Source organism: Dinoponera quadriceps, unplaced genomic scaffold (genome assembly GCF_001313825.1).
Source record: "Dinoponera quadriceps isolate SergipeBrazil2010 unplaced genomic scaffold, ASM131382v1 scaffold2662, whole genome shotgun sequence".
In the NCBI taxonomy this organism is placed as follows: domain Eukaryota; kingdom Metazoa; phylum Arthropoda; class Insecta; order Hymenoptera; family Formicidae; genus Dinoponera; species Dinoponera quadriceps.
The window spans coordinates 198734-218532 of NW_014556703.1; the positions used below are offsets into that span (position 1 = coordinate 198734).

Consider the following 19799-nt stretch of genomic DNA (forward strand, 5'->3'; position numbering starts at 1 on the left):
CCTCCGCGTTCTCGCGGAATACCGATTAGAAAGGCACGCGACGCCGCCCCGGTGGTGGTCTGTCCAAGGACGTGGCCGCGTGCGGAGAAGGTGTCGCGGAAGCGCGTCGGACACTTTTACGAGAATCGTAATCTCGCGACGTAATCGCGTGACCCTCTCCTGACGACGTTGACTCGCTCCGCGTAGAAGAAAGAACGAGGGATGCGTTTCCTTTGAAAGCTTTAAACCGCTATAAGCATCGCTCTCACCGTTCCCTTTGGCATCGTGAGCGCTCACAGAACGTGTAATGTTGTCATTGTGATGTCATAACGTCGTGCTTGCAAACACTTCTCCCCCCATCGAGGTAGGGCAGCGTTTAAAGAGAACACAATGCGATAACTTGACAACTGACACACAAAAGGCTGTCGGAAACAAACTAATCTCCTAGAACGACATCGAACTTAGCTCTTGGTGTTTCTTTCAGTGCCATCTATTGGACAAGTATTGAAATTTCATTGAACCTTTGCTCTTTCTTGGTCAGATCGGAAAATTTTTCAATCTACCCTTATACAATATTTGTAACCCTGGAGGAAGAAAATATGTTTAGAAACCGGCAAGTTTGTTGTTGTTAAAGTTATAAACTGCTCGTAAGAAGGGATGCTCCTTCTCAGTTAAACTAAATATTAAATGAATTACGGGCCTGTCGGAGCAAAACATGGATGTTTTAGGGCTATTATAATATGAATTATTATCTTTTTAATATATTAATATGATTGTGGAAGAATATAATGTCTAGCATGTGATGCCCGAGCAAATAATATTGGAGTCGGCTTTTTATCCGTCATTAATGCGCTCACAAGAGCTCGTGCGTACCGAAGGAAACGATTTGGTGTAAGCGTTTGTAAGCGCTTGACAATCAAAAGCTGAAAATAGCGCTTACAGCGCGTGGGCATCCAACAAGAATACACCCAAGGAGATATACGGCGGTCGGATGACGGACGGGAAGGAGGATGGGGAAACGCGAGCGGAAGGGAGAGAATGGCTCTCGACGCGAAGCCGAGTGGTGTGCCAAGAGTTCGGTCGTTTAATTAGGTGATAGGAAATCACAATTAATGGGCATGCCGGCTAATGAAACGCGACCGTTTCATTCAGCCGCGGCCGACTTTCGCGTTACAACCGCCGGGCGGCGATTTTCGCGTTAATTGCGCCATTATGTCGGCTGTTGTATCGGCATGTGGTATCGTTCGTAGCCTCAAATAATTAACCGGAGGATTAAACCGCGAGATTACCGAGCGATTGAAAGCACCATCGACGATCGGGGCATTGTAAACGTCGACGCGCACGGCTGACGAAGGGCCGCTTCGTGAGTGTCATATAGCACTGCAATATTGCAATGTAATATAGCATAGATATTGCTGCAATATTATTGAGATGTCACAGTATAATATCCGCCAAAACGAATAACAGTAATGTTACAGTGACATGTCACAATTATATTCCATTACAAAAAAGTACTAATAGCTGTGATAAATTGACCAGTGATAGATTATTGTTTCTTAGTTGTTTTATTATTTATACGAGAGAAAGACAAAAGTTATTTTATACGTTCGCGTTGTAGTTTCTATCCTGACCGGAAGTTACCCATTCAACAATTAACCTTGTTGCCGAACTTCGACGATTGGACGGCAACCACTGACTCTATTGTCTCTGACGATATCCTTGTAACTTACGCTTGTATAATATATCTTTATTATGTTCACGAACATGTAATAACATCTTTACTGATAGACATTAAAAGCAATTGCTCAATATAACACCTCTAATGTCAATAAGACGTAATTAAAATGTCATTTGAAATCACTTAGCTATTTGGAATGTGACATATTGCAGCAATGTTACTGTAATATTTCAATGTTTTTCTTCGTTTTATTATTCGCCTCCTTCTACTTTTTCCCCTCTTAATTAATTCACAATGCAAAGTACTCTGAGCGCGACAGTTCAAAGCCGTTACGAAGGCTGTAACGTACAGCTCTTGAGTATGTAAAGTTTGCCACGCGTTTACACACGTGCCCTCGAGAGAGAGAGAGAGAGAGAGAGAGAGATACAAACGTTATGCTTCTCTTTCTTCCCCCCCCCCCTTTTTTTTTACAACGCGTACAAATGACAAGTTAACGGTCTTCCCTCGTCATCTTTTGTGACGTAATTGAGATTGTAATAGCGAAACGGAGCACCCATTGAAAGTAGGCTTGCCGTGGCTAATATATCGCCGCTCCGTCCGTCCATGTTGCATTTCCCGTTCGCATGGAGCCGTCGCTGCCGCCGACTGGCGCGCTGCCAAAGAGCGAGAACCGACGGCCGATGCTCGGGGAAACAATGCGACTCATTTAACTTCCATTAAATCCGTGGCGTCATTCGGTATACGTCGGCGCCGGCCCGCACGTTTGGTCCGGCGACGGCGACAGTGGTGCATCTGTTGTCCGACCAAAATGGGACCTCGACTACTCGAGAAACTCAACGGAAGGCTTCCTCTTTCTCTAAATTAAATTTTATCGTTATCGTGGCGCATATACAACAGCAACTGTGCAACTTTCGATACAACAAAATTATTTCTCTTCGCGTAAAAACTAAAATAAGTAAAATAGATTCAATTTTTATTCTAATCATATAATTTACTCCTACTTTTTGATCCTGATGGTGTCTTAACTTTCCGGTTTCGCTGTTTTAACATCAAAATAGGTTGTTCAAAGAGGTTCAAGAGAAAGAAGTTAATAAGTATCAGTATCGCCAAAGTTAGTTATTATTAATCTATATGCCATCTAAGTAAGCCCAAACTATTCTTTTGGTAATTGATCTATAGTGTGCCCGATTTTCAGTGGCAATATTAAGACGTTCGTAAGTTCACGAGTGATTTACTATTTATTTGAAACTGATCATCGTCGTCAGTCGGGAGCATAGATCGTTAGATGCGGTCGCTGATATGTGTGCGCTCGATTCTCGTGCTGTTTTTACGGCGGGTTGCCGGGCAATTCCGCGGTGACACATTTATTTACATTCGCGATAAGCGATCTACAGGCTGCGCCGTGCACGTATATCAAGCTGGCACTGCCGGCTTCGGTACAATCGAATGCGACTTATATCAAAATTATTATAGGCGTACAAATTAATTCGGTGCCGTTCTTCATGAAATCCAAAGTTTATTTACAACCAAGCCAAGTACAAGTTTAGTGTTCGAAATAATTTCCATTGTTTCCTGCGGCTTCACTCCACCTATCGGGCAGCTGATGAATGCCCTCGTGGAGAAAAACTTGGCGGTTTTGTTTCGATAAAATCATCGATGCTTTCTCGGACTTCGGGATCCGAAGTCACGTGCACCTTGACTACGACCATTCGGACGCGCGTGGATGCGATTACGCGACCTCGACCGTTCAATCGACCGCACGTGCCCGTTAATCGGTGCTAAACGTCTCGGCGGCGACGATCCGTAATGACGTGAAATTTTTGCGCGCTCGCATGCTCGTCGCTCCTTTTCTTTGTGAAGTGAGTAAATTAGCAAGTAACTGGATGTCACCGAGCGACTAGACACTCAAGGATCGGTAACGAGTTTAATAAACTAGTTTCCTCCGCGCGAGGTGTCGTTATCCTCCCTTCCGCGGAGGAAAAAGAGACAGAAAAAGATAGGTAAACATAGAGAGAGGAAGAGAGAGAGGAGCCGCTCACATGCGCTCGCTTCCGCCTTGCCACTTCGAAGAAGGAAAAGAAACCGTTCGCGAAGGTGTAAACTGCATAGGAATGACGGAAATTGAGAGATCCAATGAGACACGGCGAAACGGGAGCCAAGAAGGCTCTCCTTGACTCTTTGATGGGATTTTTGTGGACCACGTCTTACGGGAAAAGAAGACAAGAGAGAGAGAGAGAGAATGAGGAAGGAGGAGGCCTTTCTCGTGCAGAGCAGCCACGCAAGCGTAATTCCGCAATTGATGCCTTGAGCTATATACTTTATTTCTCGGTGGAATTTTGTGAAATGTGGCATCTTAGTATTGTCGGGATCGCTGATTGTGAATCTGAGGTCAGAGTTTCAGAATTGCCCACTGTGACGCAAAGAGTTAAAGAAGGGCGGAGGCGAGCGAGAGAGGAAGCAGGCAGGCACTCGCTCAAAGAAAGAGCCACTTAAGCGATAAGGTAGTCGCGTGTACGCGTGCGCGCGGACAACGCTCGCGGTGTATTTAAATCGATTACCACTCTCGCGTGGCAAAGCGATAACTCTATCTGGTCGGCCCTTCCCTCCCTCCTTGCGATCTCCATCCGGGAGCCGAGGAAAAAAAGAATTCGCACGTTCCCGTGTCGCGAGCGCCCGTATCGAGATCGGCGCGGGAATAATTTTCGCGTTTCACCCAGCCTTATTTAATCGCCACTCGGAGACTTTGCGTCGACGTGTCAGCTTTATCCGCCCTCTCGTCCCCTCATTTTTCAATTAATTACGCGCGAGCTCGGGCACGCACGCGTGCCCCGCCGCGTTTATCCAGTTCCTGCGCCGGCACATGCGGGAGTAATTAATTATTCGCGGATTCGTTCGTTCGAACGTGCGAATCGCTCCTTAGTTACGCGCAATGTTTCGCGACGTCAGCGACAACGGCGGGGCAGCGACGGTTAACCCTTTGCGTCACAGTCGGCAAAACCGGCAAGCTCCTACGTTATTCATCAATTAATTCCACTTGGTAGAATTTCACAATTAATGTGCAATTTCGCGAAATTCACTGTTTATCGCTCCGCGTCTCAGATTGTCCGCTGAGGTGGTCGGCGCAACTTCAACAGGTTATCGTATCTGAGGGTGGTCTGTTGAGCTCACACTTCGGAGCAAACACGTATCTATGGTGCCACGGATTACCTCCAATTAACGTTCGCCAGTCGCCGCCGCCGCCGCCGTCGTCGTCGTCCTGACCAGTTTCGCTCTCCTAAATTCAACGTGGTTTTCTCGGCGCGCCACCTTGAGTAATTAACTCGTTTAATTAACGGAGTTGCACGGAGAGGCCGATAAGCGGCAACTCCCGCCTTGTTACGCGCCACGGAATTGCTGGAATTTCATCGTCGTGCTCTCGCGCGCTCCCCCCCTCTCCCTCTCGCGCTCGCTCGCTCGCTCGCTAGTTAGCTAGCTAGCTCCGTTGCTCAGATGGCGATAATTTTTATTGCCACGAACCTGCTGAGTTATGATAGGAACGTGTTGAGGACCACGTATCATCCGTATTCCCCCTTCTCTCTCTCTTCTTCTCTACTTTTTAAATTTAATTTCTATTGTTTCTTAATTCCTTTTAAATTTTCAAATTTTTCGTTACATAGTTTTTCTTATGAAATATTTTTTATTATATATATATATATAATCACGATAGTTACGATAAGTTACACTTCCTCTATTCTTACCTTCTTTCTTCCGCTCCAGTTCCGGTGGAAAACATTTTCGGACGTATGTTTATCCGGAATTCCCGCTTCTCACGGTCACACGTGAAACATATCGGCGCAGCGTTCGGACAGTAGTTTCAAAGTCGAACACGACGCTTAGAATATTTCCGGGGGAAATAAAGCAGCGTGACTGCGCGAACACGCAAGAACGTCATCCAGGAGGAATAGCGGCGTCGTCCGTTTCATCCCCGCGAACTCGCATTTAAGTTTAATGAGCTTCGGTGTGAAGAAAGGGTTAATCGAACTCGTGACGGGCTCGGCGGCAGGTTTCTTGCCGAGTATAAGGGCGGAGGGAGTTCTCGTATCTACTCCAGGACTCGCGTCGGCCGCGCCTCGCCTCACCGTCGCTCGTTATTTAGCCAGTTTCATCGCAGCACTTCATCCCGCCGCGGCGAAATGCTTGAAAACCGGATATTCGGAGAAAAAAATGAAGATTGTAAAAATTCTAGTTTCGGCATGTTTTCTTATTCTTCGTACTCTAATCTATCTGAAAATATGGGAATTATAAGCAAATGAGCGAAGAAATGGCGCGTTCGCCGCACTGCGCGTCGGCGCCGCGGGCGAATTTATACCACCGCGCCGTTGTAACTCGCGCAGCGCGCAATATGCAAATATGTTTGTAACCGCGAAAGAGAGAGATTTATACGCACGCTCCGTTACGGCCGCGAGGAACATCCGCGAAAACAACGCCACGACGAAATTAGGTTGCGCGTCTGGCGAATAAGACGAGGAGGGGAGGGGGAAAGTTGTTTTCGGAAGTTTCCGCACGCATCCCACAAATTTTCCTCGACACAAACGACCGCTGGATGGAAGAAAATTGGGGTACGAGGAAGGGAAGGGGGAGAACGTTCGTTCTTTTCCGCGGCTCAATATCGCGGAGAGACGTTACGTAACCTTAGAAGCGCGTAATATTATGTAATAATAAGTAATATTCTTACAATTTTAGACGTATTCCAATATTCTAATAATATTCTAGTGATATTACGCGCTCATAGGGAAACCGATCACGCCGCGCGAAGTCCTGCGGATGAAGAAGGATACGATACAGAGGAGGAGAGAAAGAGACAGAGGGAGAAGAGAGAAAAAGTTCGCATCGATCGACGCGTGAACGTAGCTGAAATAAATTCGCGGCTGCCGAATAAATCCCATTTGAAACTTTAACGCGGCAGGAACCACGCGCGATATACGAAGTGTTTTAAAAGCATTGAATAATTTAGACGTTTACGGCGCTGGATATATTGTCCCGATCGGTGGGGTAATGGAGAGAGAGAGAGGGGGGTTGGGTGGAAACTTTAATACCCGAAAATAATGCTATCCGCGCGCGAGAGATATCATTCCGCGGCCGAGTCACTAATGAATGAATAGTTAACGAACGCGCGTCGCGGCGAGCTCGTTAAGCGGCGCGCAAAAATGATTACGAGAACCGGAGCGAGATTCCGGCGAGCGTGAGGAGCGAGCGAGCGGAGCGCGACTCTTCGCAACGTTCAAAGTCGTCCCTTGATCTTCCTCATTCACCGGCGAGTTGAATGCTTCCATTTCGAACGGAAATATTCGAAGTGGATAATTCACTCCACATGAGCGAGAAATCGCTCGAGCGACTCTGCTCGTCGGATGTAACTTCTCCACGAGAAATTTGGAGAGCGGATCGTCTCGATCCGCCGTCTAATCTCGAAAATCTAATCGGCCAGCACTTCGATAACGAGTATCGATTCCAACGCGCCGGCCGACTGAAACTCATGCGCAAAGCTCCGCGCCGCGACGGCGGAATACGACGAGCGAGTACAAAAAATATATGTAGTCCGAGTCGAAAATAGAAGTCGATCAATACCACTTGCGAGATGTAACATCGATGCCGCTGGTGTATCGCGATATATCGCATATCATCTCTCTATCTAAAACCGGCCCCGCGTGATATTATTCCCGCGCGCAGTGGGACGAAATGCTTGAAAACCGGATATCGAAAGGGAGATGAAAACTGGAAAAATTCTCACTTCGGCGTTCGCTTTCTCGCTCCTCATATTCTAATCTATCTAGAAATATGTTTGGATCGTTAATTTGTATTGAAATCATCAGTGAAAATATTGAACGAATCAACGACGAGTCTGAAATGATTTAAAGCAAACGTTGCTTACACCGAAGCAGTCGCTTAAACTTGGTTCGATCGCGAGTTCGCCGGCCAGAAGGATAACCGCAATATCCGCTCCCGCGAGAACAGCCTAAGAGCAGCAGCGCGATCTCAGATGACCGCGCGGCGAGGGAGAATAAGATCAAAAATAAATTAATCGGCGAGAAGATCGCGCTCACGCGAAGGAAGATCGCAGCTTCTCTCCCCAGACCGATCCGTGCGGCGATCCGTAACGGTCCCTCGATCGGCCGGGCTATATCGCGCGGAACGCGCTGGAAAATGAGCTCCCGGAGCTGAGGCAGCGGCTCGGAATTCAACGTGGCGGGTTTCGCGGTAGCCGTAAACAATGGCTCGGCGGAGCCGCGCTACTACGTGGATCATCTGCACCGGCAGCACGTGCAACTGCAACTTCAGCCGCCGCGCTACCCGGTGCAGATGCTTGCCGGTCACGTGGTGCCAGTATTGTCGAAGGAGTTGCTGGAGCCGCCGTCGCGCCGCGACGACCTCGTCTACGTGCACTGCGCCACCACGGAAGATGAGGAGGCCGAGGACGAGGAGGAGGAGCCGAAAGGACTCACCAGGTCTAGGTCGTGGCTCTGCTGTCCCGGTGATCGCCGAGCCGATAAGACCGTGCCGATACAGGTCGAGGCCGATAACAAGCAAAATGCAGTAAGTTTTCATCGCTTTCTTCGTCACCGCGGTAATGAGACGATGCCGCGGGGAGACGAATGTAGATGACAATGTGAGACGTGTGAAGAAAAAAAGTTCGACGGAAAATTAAACTTCAATCGTTGCGTACAAAATCTCATGCCCCCTCTTTAAGGCGTGTACATGTACACTTTTTGTAACTTGTTTTGTCGATTACTGCTGAAAGAAAAACGCGGTTTTCGGTGAAGTAGTATTTCCAAACGAAGCAACTTAACCGGGGTGGTTTCTTTTTCTCATACGTTCTTTGCCAGATACATAAAGCGTGTCGCTACCCCAGGTAGCTGCCGTCTCGTATTTGTCGCGAAGACGTGGCGGGATTCGGCGGCTGATTTATCGCCGTCCTCGCTGACTTTTTGCCCTGCGTGACGGCGGTACGACGTCGCATGCGCGCCGCCGTCATCGCTGCCGGGAAAACCTGTCAACGACTCCGATACAGGATACTCGGCGAATGGGAATCGCTCTTTTGAGACGGCGCAGCGCGATAAGTCACCGCGTCAGTCATACGAATACGGAAACACAAAAGAACTCTCACTCGATAAATTGCACGTCAGTCATAATGAGAGCCCCGACAAATCCGACAGCGCGGTTGCCTATTCGCGAATAATGAATTCCGCGAGGCGGCCCTTTGGAGGGTTGTCGGGATTCGCCCGGAGTTCCACAAAGCAGAGGGAATTGAAAAGAAAGAACGAGAGAGAAAGAAAAGGAGTTATTTTTGGAAAATTATCTCGGCCCGGGAGTTCGTTTGTCGGAAAACATTTTTTTATTTTTCGCCCCGACTTAGGGAATTGTCCTTTTGAAACGATAATATTTCGAACAACTGGAACAACTAGAACTCTTAACCGTGACCGTTGAAAAACTGATTTCTTCGAATTCTGCGAGGAAGGACATCTGCCGTCTCATTTTTTCCTCGCGTTTCGCCCGTTATTATCGCTCGAGCATGAAGAATGCGCGGAGACGTCTAATCCTAATTGCTAATTTGTCCGCGATCGGACGCCCGGCGACGTCCGGGGCCGAGATTCGGTAATCGAATCTCTCGCTCGCTCGCTTACTCGACGATGAAACTGCGAACTGCCGTGCCGCAACAGCGGCCCAGCCGTGCGGCCTTGTAATTGAATCCTTGATTGCTTTTTGTTTGAATTACACTGCGGCTGTCGTGTCCCCCCTGTTTGCGCTAGGCCGACACACACCCCTGACCTTAACCAAGCACGAGAGAGGACCCTTTGTGAATGAAACGTCGGAAATTGCGAGGCCTCACACCGCGGTTACGTCAAATATTTCATCTCGGATCACGGCTTCTGTAAACGTTCTCGCTGCGAAAGATTCGACCGCTTTCGAATTACGCGTGCACTTGCGTCGTTCGTTACGACGACGCCCGAGTGGAAAAATGTTAGGGAGAAACTAGTCACTAGACGGAAACCGGACAGTTTTTACTGGTTTGAATTAATTAGACAGTAACTGTTCGACAAAATCTTATTAGGATCTGGTGAAAAACTGACTAGTTTTACCATCCAGTTAATGTCGAAGCAAAAGTCTCCCAAACTTGTAAGTTTTTGCCAATAAAACTGATCGGAAACTAGTTGGTCAGAGAATTACTGGCTAGAAACTGTTTAATGCTCTTTATTATTATACACGGTAAAAATATGAAGATATAAACCGTACGATGAATGTACGTCGCGCGTTCCCCTCTATGACTTTCGTCCGCACGTTGGCACGAGATCCGTGCCGCAGGTACCAACGTTGCAACGAGGTTTAGCCATCACGCAAGCTCTCCCGTCCGGACAAGGCGGCGCCTCCACACAATTTTTTCCGGGCAGATGAATGTAGTCGTCCTGCGCCGTGACCGTAGCCGAAAATACGATGGCGATGGCCATCAAGGCGATAATTAGCTTCATCGTCGATCGACAGCGCAGAAGGCCGATTTACCTATCGTCGAATTGCTTGTAAGAAGTTAGCCCGCCACTTTTCGAATTTCTTTATTTTCACAGTTGTGCAGATTTGCACTAGGTTTGTGTTACACTGTGCTCGAATGATAAACTTGTAATATGAAAAAATGCGCGAGAAAAATGAAAAAAGTAGTTTGCGATTTTATTGCTAACAGAATCGCACAAATAATTTCTCGATAATCCCAACGTTTTTCGCGGCGATATCGCGGACTCGTCGAGCGATTTTTACCTGACTTCTTTCCGCACAAGCTCGAAATTATTCACACCTCCGTCGGAATCAACACACTGCGACGATGATATCCACAGGAAGAATGGCCACGAATCGCCACGCGTCCAGCGTTCTTATCCACTCGCCCCCTCGTTTCCTCCCACTGCGTCGCGCTGTAATTACGCGACCGGCGATCGTTAACGTCTCACAACGTTCGACACGGACGGTTGCGCATGAGAAGGACAGGTTTTTTTTTCACATATCCGTGGATGTGTCCCGTCAGTGTGAATGAGAGAGAAAGAGAGATGATCGCGATTATATATGAGACGAGCATAGCGCGTGCACGTTGGCGATTTGCGCCGCTCGATCTTGCCATTGAGATAACAGCGTGATCCCGCCGACCGATCCGCGATATTAAATTATTCAACAGAATTACGTCACCGGACCGCAATCGGAACAAACACGAGACGTTGATTCACGCGTAAAATTCCCGCGCGCTATTTCTGCGCCTCGCATTGATGAGCTCAACACGACCTCGCTTCTGCGGCATACACAATTACACGTGTATCCATGTTATAATGTTACCTCCAACACCGTCTAAGAGCGACAAAACAGAACTATTATTATTCTCTTACTTCATCAGATCAAGTTATTTCTTTCTGTAGATAAAACATTCGAACACCGATTCCACCAATCGTTTTCCTCTGTGTAAGATATTCTCTTTAAAATCCGACCGCAGGATATCATTGACATTCGGTAAGCGACCTTCAAGCAGAGATTAAAGATGATTGTCTTCGTGAGGCGACGGAAGTTTCGACAAATCTCAGATGAAAATTTGCTCTCACGCACGCTCCCTATTGCAGCTGCACGCGGCGGCGCTCTCCTCGCTGCGATCCGAGGTCGCCGAGCTGAACTCGCGTCTAGTGGCGGCAACCCGTGCGCGAGAGGCCGCCGAGGCCGCGCTGGTGAGGGCGGAGGTGCAGACGGCCCGCGCCGAGCAGCGGGCTGAACAGCAGGCGGCACGGCACGAGGAGCGGCTCACCGAGCTGCATTCCGTCATCGCCGAGCTCGGCAGACAGCTGGAGAGGCATCGCGCCACTGTAATTGCCGAGGAAGACGAATCCGGTAAGGGTATACGACGACGCCGTCGTTCTCGATTCCGCGTACCGATTTCGCGAGACCCACTCTCAAGAGAGGGAAAAGCGAGATAGATGTCTCGTGGCGACGGCGGTCTTAAAGCCACGGTCAATTCTCCGGGAGGGGAGGGAAGTGAAACGACAATTCCTGTCGGGCAATCAGCGATGATCTCCTCCGGACTCAGACAATAACGATAGTAATAGCCATCTCTCGATAACAAAGCGCGCGCTCTCCGACCTTGCTGTGTTTCGATCTTTCTCTCTCTCTCTCTCTCTTCTCTTTCGCGCTTCTCGATACCGAGAAGAAAGCGATCTCTTTCTCAGGGTTCCGCGAAGAGCGGCGCATACCACCGACAGCGTCGCGAACAGATTCTGTCTTCGGCTGCTTCCGACGAAGGGGATGATAGAGCAGAGCGAATGAGAGAGAGAGAGAGAGAGAGAGAGCTCGATTCTCCGAATCTCGACTACAAACTGCTCACGAGAAACCGTGCGCGAAAAAGCAAGGTAGAGGAGACAGCACGTTCCGATTCTTCCCTTAACTGAAGACTAAATAATATAAAATATAATAATAAATGATTCTAAAATTCATTATCCCCCTTAAACTGCAAGCGTCGTCAATCAAGACGTTAGGTGTCTTTGCCGAACAGCACCTAAGGGCGTCCAAGGTTAACCCTGACATCACTATTCTAGGCTTGCGAACCCTGCACACATTTACTTTCACTTACCCCCTCTCCCATATCTTGTCCGCGCTGCTATGTCCTATTTTCTATTTCTATTCCTCTACCGTTCAATTGGCCATCGACCTTGGCGATAGAAGAGCTTCTCCCGACTTCCATAAGTAAGTTCTCGCCACTTGTAACATACCAGGCCTTCGAAACCTCGCATGTTACTTAAACATAAATTCTGAAAGACTTGGGAGACCTACGGCAGTATTTAACCGTGCTGGTTAAATGGTTAAGAGTTATTAGCTAGAAACTGGTTTAACTTTTACTTAGGAGGGGAGTCAATCGTTCGACGTGACAATGGGGTAGTTTTTCGTCTTTTCTGTTCTCGGTGATACGCGCGTAGAAGTCGAGACGAGCAGAGATGCCGAGGGCTCCATCACTAATCCGGTGGAGGAGAGCGAAGGCGGCGGGGACATCCAAGGGGACGGCGATCGCACCTTGGGCGACGCGGACTCCAGTTGTTGCGAGGACGAGAATCGACCGGCGGAGGTAGGGGAAGAAAGGGAGGAATCCCACGATGAATTCGTTGACAAAGTAATTAACACACTGTCAGTGTTTGCCTCAGATGATTTCAGATTCATCTAGATGAAGATGAGTTGAAAATCCGAAAAGTTCATCCGGGTGATTATTTCGATAATTTTATCTAGATGTCGGCAAACACTGCGCACTGTATACGTGGCGGACCCTAATTCCATTCGTATGTCGTGCAACAGAACGAGCAGCTGGACAGTCCGGCCGCGTTGCCAACTCCGGAGCCGACACAGCAAGCGGCCTCGTGTCAAAGCGTCGCCGTAGCGACGCTACAGGAGGAGGTCACGGCGCTACGAACGGAGATCGCGAGCTTACAGGCGCAATTGGCTCATTTCAAGAATCAGACCGGCAGTCAGAGGCAAACAACGGGTAGCGATTCGCCTCGTCGAGAGATCAGAGTAAGCAAAAAGCGGGGATTCCCGCTAGCATACGAGCGATATTGACGCGAATGACTCGGCGAAACGCGAATCGAAGATATATTTGTATAAATTTTGTTTGCCCTTTTTACTCGAATGAAAAATCGTTTTACTAAAACAACGTTTTAACGAGAAATTAATAGGAGAACCGTGACATTCAATCAAGACAATATCGTGAAATCCAACAAAGGCGAGAGAATCTTGACAAAATACAGCAAACCCTCGCCTCGTCCTCTTTCTTTTTTTTTTTTTTTGCACAATCTCTTCTCCTCCGCAGACACGAGGCAACAACAGTTCACCGGAACCTCTGACGGCGCCGTGCTCGCCTCTCCTGCCGCCGCTGCAGACACCACCGACGAAGAACGTGACGAGGGAGGAGGCGCCGGTTTTGAAGATGGCGGAGAGGGTGAGACTGAGAAGAACGGACGAGAGGCACATCACCGGGCCGGATATCGCCAATCTCGGGGTGCGATTTCCACTTCGGAGAACGTCGTTTTAGCTTCTTGACTTTACTCCCCGACGAGACGACGACGCGATCACACGTTTTGAACATGTTCCAGGTATGCTCCACTATGGTCGCCGAGCATCTTGTGTCGGATCTCTTGGAACAGTCGAACTTGCAGGAGCTGAACGGCTCTGAGAAACAGTTCGAAGTCGAGACGGAACGGTTGAACAGTCGATTGGAGCACGCGCGGGCTAACAACGCCGTACTCGCGCTCACCCTTCACGAAAGCAAGGCGCAATGCGATCGGTACGTTCTTCATCGTTTCTTTCTTTTCGAAATTTTAACACGTTCGCTGCCACCCTTCAACTGGAAAACTGTCCATTGAAGACCACTTTGTATAGCGGATTTTTTTTTGGACCACCTTTACATGATGGCTCAAAAGCCTGTTGTTGTTTCCAATTTCCCAAGATTCCAATATTATTTGTAATCATCTATGAACGTAATTTTAACCCGACAATAATCACCTTATTTTTTTTTTACATAAACGATCACTTCGGACCATTTAGACCCCAATTAAATATCGCTCTTATTAACCAAATATAGCATGTTATCGGTTGCTCTATGATTTATTATTATTTATTGCTCTATGATTTATTATGATTTATTATTATTATTTAGGGACATTATAAATATAGATTCACTCGCTATTTTTTTTTTTTAATGACGGGAAACCAAAAAAATACTTAAGAATTGGAACAAGCACATCAAATATAAGACTTGATTTGTTTACGTGGGCAGAATAAAAAAAATGATCACAGTCACGCATACTTGATGGTCGGTCTCGTCGTGAAAATCGGTGCATCACACGTGTGTGTGTGACACGTGGTAGCGAACGTGTTGACGGACGCGAGAGTGAAAGGTCTCTCTCGGGTGACCTCCTCGTCTGCAATTGCAGATTGAGTTTATTGGTGGGCAAGTACGAGTCGAACGCGACGGCGTTACGCCTCGCGCTCTCCTTCAGCGATCGCGCCATCGAGGCCTATGACGTTCTAGTAGCGCTGCTGGAGAGCGAGATCGCGCTCTCCACCGAGAGAAACAGCGTAACGATCGATAACAGGAGGGCCGCCGAGAACGTCGCGTATCACGTTCTGAATAGACTCGAAAACGACTGCGCTAATACGCTAGCCGCGCCCTGGGAGGACAGCATGGTCTTATCGGATGAGTATGTATCGAGGAACACACACAATGGTGTCTTACACACCAAGTATACAGGGTGTTCCATTTTAAATGACGACGCTTTCAAATATCTCTTGAACGGTGCATTTCGGAGAAAAATGTCTCCATACAAAAGTTGTACGGTTTGGAGAGGAACGTAAGGTGGTGCCATTGGTTTGACCTTTGATAGTCTCTTTTTGAAAGTCACACGAAGGACACCTTCAATTTCTTAAATGGAAACTCCTACTTTTTATTGCATATTTCTGTAGCTTACCGGGCATTCGTCAGTTGCCCGACAGATGGAGTCGAGTCATCGAAAATAATGGAAATAATCTCAAACATTGTACTTGACTTATTGTAAATAAATCTTTGAATTTCATGAAAAAAAAAAAAGGGCACCGAATCAACACCTAACAGATTATATATATTTTTTCCTTTTTTGGCAAGATTATCTCTCAAGAGATGAAGATCTCGCATTTCACGCGCAACGTCGTCGATGTTATACAATTGCTTCCTCAACAGGTCGGAGGTAACATGGTGCGTGGAAGACGAGCAGCGGCTCAGGCGGCACATCAGCAGACTCAAAGGAGAGCGTACTATGGTGAGGTCGACGGCGGTCGAGCTGGAGAGCGTGCACGCCGAACCTCTGAATTCGAAGAACACCATCTCCCTGGCGGAGGCCAGGAAACTCGACCTGGAGACCGCCGTGCTTATGCAGGTCGATATCCGCTGTATCTGTACGAAGGCTCCAGAGGAAGAAGGATGATTCTATATCGTGGAAATATAAATGTTTTTCAGGAACTGATGGCCATGCGGGAGGATAAGGCCGAGTTACGCGCGAGGGTATTCCTTCTGGAGAAGGAACGTGCCACGATAGAGCTGAAGTTGAATGCGCGCGACACGCAAATTGCGGCCCAGCACGCCACTATACAGCACCTCCAGGGCCAGCTCAGCGACGCGGAAACTATGCTCGCAATGGCGACGAACAAGGTATCGCGTGTGAAGCGATTTTACAGCGCTATTCATATATATGCATACATATACATACGTGGGCCGATATTATATTTAATATTATCTTACACTTTCATCTGAACATTTTATTTACCAATAAAAATCGCCGGTAAAAAGCTTGTTAATAGGCTTCTTGGTGGTAAAGTGTTAAGAAAGACTGATTTATTGATTACATAATATTTTAAAATAAACTTAGATGATCTTAATATACGAGGATAGATTGAAAAGTTTTCGGATCTGACTGAGAAAAAAAACATTTCTTTGAGCCAAATGAAATTTATTTCTCAACGTAGTCTCCCTGCAACTCAATACATTTGGCCCAACATTCTTCTAGACCTTTCATCCCCTCAGTATAATAACTTTTGCCTAAACTCGAAAAATAATCATTAACGACACATCACTTCAGCATCCGACGAAAATTTCTTAAGATTAGAGCTTCAAGCACCTATTGTGGACTAGGATTAAAAGGTCGTTTCGTTGACTATATAATATTTTAAGGCGAATTTAAAGACGAGTCCTTTAAACGCTCCAAAATATTCTGGCTATATAATGATGTCATCAAGTATATAAGAAACGCTTCGAAGCACTTGCAACATTAAGCGAATCGCAGGCTAAGATCATCTCAAGACCTGATCTTATATTTAATATAGGTTGTGTGAAAACCATCTATATATAGTCTGAGCTTAAATTTAAACACATGTTAAATTCACCTGAAGATGCTGTAACGCTAAGACAATTTTAAATATGAAATCGGACTATGAATACCTTCTGGAAATTTTTCTCTTCAAGTCGATTAACCGAGAACATAACAGGACCGTGGCTTGAGCGACAATGAGAGCGAAGGAATGGAATCTGAACTGATCGAAGCTCTGGGTAGGGAAGCGAGATTGAAGGAACGCCTGCAAGAGTTGATCTCCACTTTAGATGAGGTTAACAAGAACTCCGAGTTGCGACATCAGCAATCCGCCGAGCTCGTCAACGACTTGAAGAGAGCTAACGGGTAATCGTCGCATGCGCAAATATTAATATATCATTACGGATATTCTCTTTAAGGCTCCCTTGGCCAGCCTTATTAACAAATCTATCACTGATATATACTTGTGATAAAGATACAAGCGTCGCTTGTCTGTTCCCCCCAGAGCCTTGGTTCAGACACTGGAGAAATCCAAGAAGAAGTACCAGTCTAGGCTCAAGAAACTAGAGCAGCAGATGCTAGGGATGGTGGAGAGGCATGCTGCGCAGGTATGATCACGTATAAGCAGTGTTTATCTTAAAGACATGTTTTTTCATCTAAGATGAAGATGAATCTATTTTGTATTTCTCCCATCTAGATAAAGATAAAAATGATCTATTTATTCATCTGGACGATTATTTAAGTAATTTTATCTAGATACCGGCAAACACTGCGTATAAGTAAAGTGTGTTCATACTGCGCGAACATTCGGTAACATCAGAGTCGGCATTAAAAACACCAAAGAGATCCGGTGGAATAATAATTTATTATCGGGTACAAGCTATAACCTCTTCTACGATCTTTTCTCCATCTCCCGTTGCACCTTTAGTCGCTCCTTCAGGCTCTGTTCCACGAGCTCGTCCAAGTTGTCCAAGGGCTTGTAGAACATGTGGACGCACTGTGCGCCGGCCATCATCGATACGAGCGAGGCCCCGGTGAATGAGAGATACCGCAGCCACGAAACTCCAACAGGCATCGTGGCGATCGAGCGCTTTACGCTTTGATATCAGTCTGCTTCGGGCAGCTTCTCTTTCACCCGCTCCTCTATCTTCCGGCGTTTGTATACGTTGTAGAAGTTAACCTGGCCGACGTGCCAGTTGATCATAGAGAACTCCAGCAACGCCCCTAACGCGAAGAATATCGGCAGGAATCGGAAATCGCCGAAATAACGTTCGCCCGGCCACTTCTTGATGAATCGCCGTAATCTCGGACTAAAAAACATCGAAACTACCTGCGATACTCGCGTGACTGTCTTCTACTCGCGACTGCCATCTTGCGTTATTCGCGACGCGCAGGCGCGCGCCTGCGCACCGTCGACGCGTACAAATTTTCTCCGCCGAACTAGAAATATAAACTGATCCGAAAATAAGCGCTTGCACTCTCCCACAAAACGATATTTCCTTGTAAACTCGGATTCTACCAAACTGTTCTCTCTCTCTTTATCTATAACATAAGATTTTGAATCTGGAATCCGCCAGGAGCGCTGAAGATGTCACTAATCTTTTCTTCAATTTTTTTTTCATAATTTTTCTCCTTTGTTCCAATATTCATTGCTAATGCTGAAAATCTGTAATACATATTACGTATATTATAGAATTTCAGTAATGGCAGTGAATATCGGGATAAAACCTTCATAACTTACTGTACATCAATGTTAGTGTGTCATCTTTAAACAAACTATATATATTATTCTGTTACATTATTTGATATTACTTTGTTTCTGTTTCACTCTATTCATATACAAATGCGCGCACGCTTGTTTATATTACGGTCGGGCCTAATAATAGTGATTAATTGTCGCCCCGCCATTTGAGTATATATCATCCTATTATTAATCTTTTGGCAAGACCACGCACCACTATAATGACTGTTCGTCTTCTTCATCTCGTGTTCAAAGTCATTAAATATCTTCTCGTTACTAAGAAATATCAGGGAAACAAGTTTTCAATTATCCTTATCTATATTTGTCACATCGAAAGATTCGTAGAAAGTAATATTACGCATCATCGTCGAGAATTTACACTACACTTAAGAAATACTGCACACTCTTATGATATAGTACATTAAATAAATAAAAATATTATTTATTATTACTCAATACTATTAAATATTTAATCAGCCGTTACTTTATATTACTTTATCATATTAACGTAGATTCAACGAATTGCATAGTACAGAACAACGAGCGACACTCATAAATTTGTCATGGTTCGCAGGTGAAGGCTTTGAAGCAACGCATAACCCTGCTGGAGGAGGAGTCGATGGGTTATAAAGGAAGCATAGCGCTTCAGTCTCAAAGTTCCGGTGCCAGCGAGACGTCGTTATGACAGTCGAATGAATAAAACGACGGAGCATTCGACGCGCAACGCAAGCCTATAATCCGATGATCGCTTTCGACGGTCTCTCTGCCGCGTTCAATCCACGAGGATCAGACGTAGAACGGCAAAAACGGTGATCGCGAGCTCACATATTTTTTTACACACGAATAGTCTGCCGAAGAGGAGAGAAAAGAGGGGGGAGAGAGAGAGAGAGATTAAACGCTTAGCTGTTCGCTTTGTAATTATATCGTGGTACTAAATATCGCTGCTAACAGGGGCCCGAACTGGAGCCGTTAAATTTTCTTCAGTTTATGGTTGCTCTCGGTTCATCATTTCGATTCTGTGATTTAAAATAGTCGTTTTTTTTCATTTCATAATGAAATTCTAATTCTTACGAAAAAGAAAGATCACATTGATCGGTTATCGCGGCAAATAGAAAATTAACTTCAAGCATACGATATCGAAATGAGGAGGATTAATAGAAGTAATATATCACAATTTTGGGAGGAAGTGATATTATTTTTTATCATACACGTCATATATATTTAATATAATTCAATAAAAGTTTCAATTAGGAAACAAATTTAAGAAACCGAAAAGAACTATAATTTAAACGGTATCGGTACTTTCATTGCCCAGAAAACCGGAATCGAAAAACTGAAACCGTCGAATATTTTAGCGAACCGAAAGCGGACCGATATTTTCACTCAGCCCGGGTCCCTGCTGCTAACACGTCCTAACGAAGTAAATAAATAAAACCTTCAGCTGAGCCTACGCGCAATACGTGTGCAAGTGTGTCAATACCCAAGAAAACGCGAACTGTGTTAAAGCCGGAAAAGTCCCTCGTTCGTC

General features: G+C 46.2%; 3 protein-coding genes across 12 annotated transcripts in view; 1 reads left to right on the plus strand and 2 right to left on the minus strand.

Moving 5' to 3' along the window:
• The window catches only part of LOC106748020 (colorectal mutant cancer protein), a 35977-nt gene extending 16256 nt beyond the window's left edge, over positions 1 to 19721 (plus strand). For 6 of the 10 annotated variants that reach the window (XM_014626160.1, XM_014626159.1, XM_014626161.1 and 3 more), the window contains 11 exons: positions 11281 to 11542; positions 12622 to 12767; positions 12992 to 13207; positions 13503 to 13691; positions 13786 to 13976; positions 14626 to 14892; positions 15408 to 15603; positions 15684 to 15875; positions 16709 to 16896; positions 17036 to 17138; positions 18846 to 19721. In XM_014626160.1, the coding sequence (XP_014481646.1) occupies positions 11281 to 11542; positions 12622 to 12767; positions 12992 to 13207; positions 13503 to 13691; positions 13786 to 13976; positions 14626 to 14892; positions 15408 to 15603; positions 15684 to 15875; positions 16709 to 16896; positions 17036 to 17138; positions 18846 to 18956 (2061 nt within the window). In that variant the 3' untranslated portion in view covers positions 18957 to 19721. Of the gene's footprint in view, positions 1 to 7506; positions 8228 to 11280; positions 11543 to 12621; positions 12768 to 12991; positions 13208 to 13502; positions 13692 to 13785; positions 13977 to 14625; positions 14893 to 15407; positions 15604 to 15683; positions 15876 to 16685; positions 16897 to 17035; positions 17139 to 18845 lie in introns of those variants that run through there. The other 4 variants (XM_014626163.1, XM_014626164.1, XM_014626165.1 and 1 more) reach the window with 4 other exon arrangements.
• LOC106748023 (uncharacterized protein C12orf73 homolog) lies at positions 17377 to 17624 on the minus strand. The gene has a single exon (XM_014626171.1). It carries the CDS (start codon positions 17603 to 17605, stop codon positions 17423 to 17425), a length of 183 nt encoding a protein of 60 aa, XP_014481657.1. The 5' UTR covers positions 17606 to 17624; the 3' UTR covers positions 17377 to 17422.
• On the minus strand, positions 17616 to 17910 carry LOC106748022 (small integral membrane protein 4). The gene has a single exon (XM_014626170.1). It carries the CDS (start codon positions 17849 to 17851, stop codon positions 17636 to 17638), a length of 216 nt encoding a protein of 71 aa, XP_014481656.1. The 5' UTR covers positions 17852 to 17910; the 3' UTR covers positions 17616 to 17635.
• Positions 19722 to 19799: the final 78 nt, after the last annotated feature.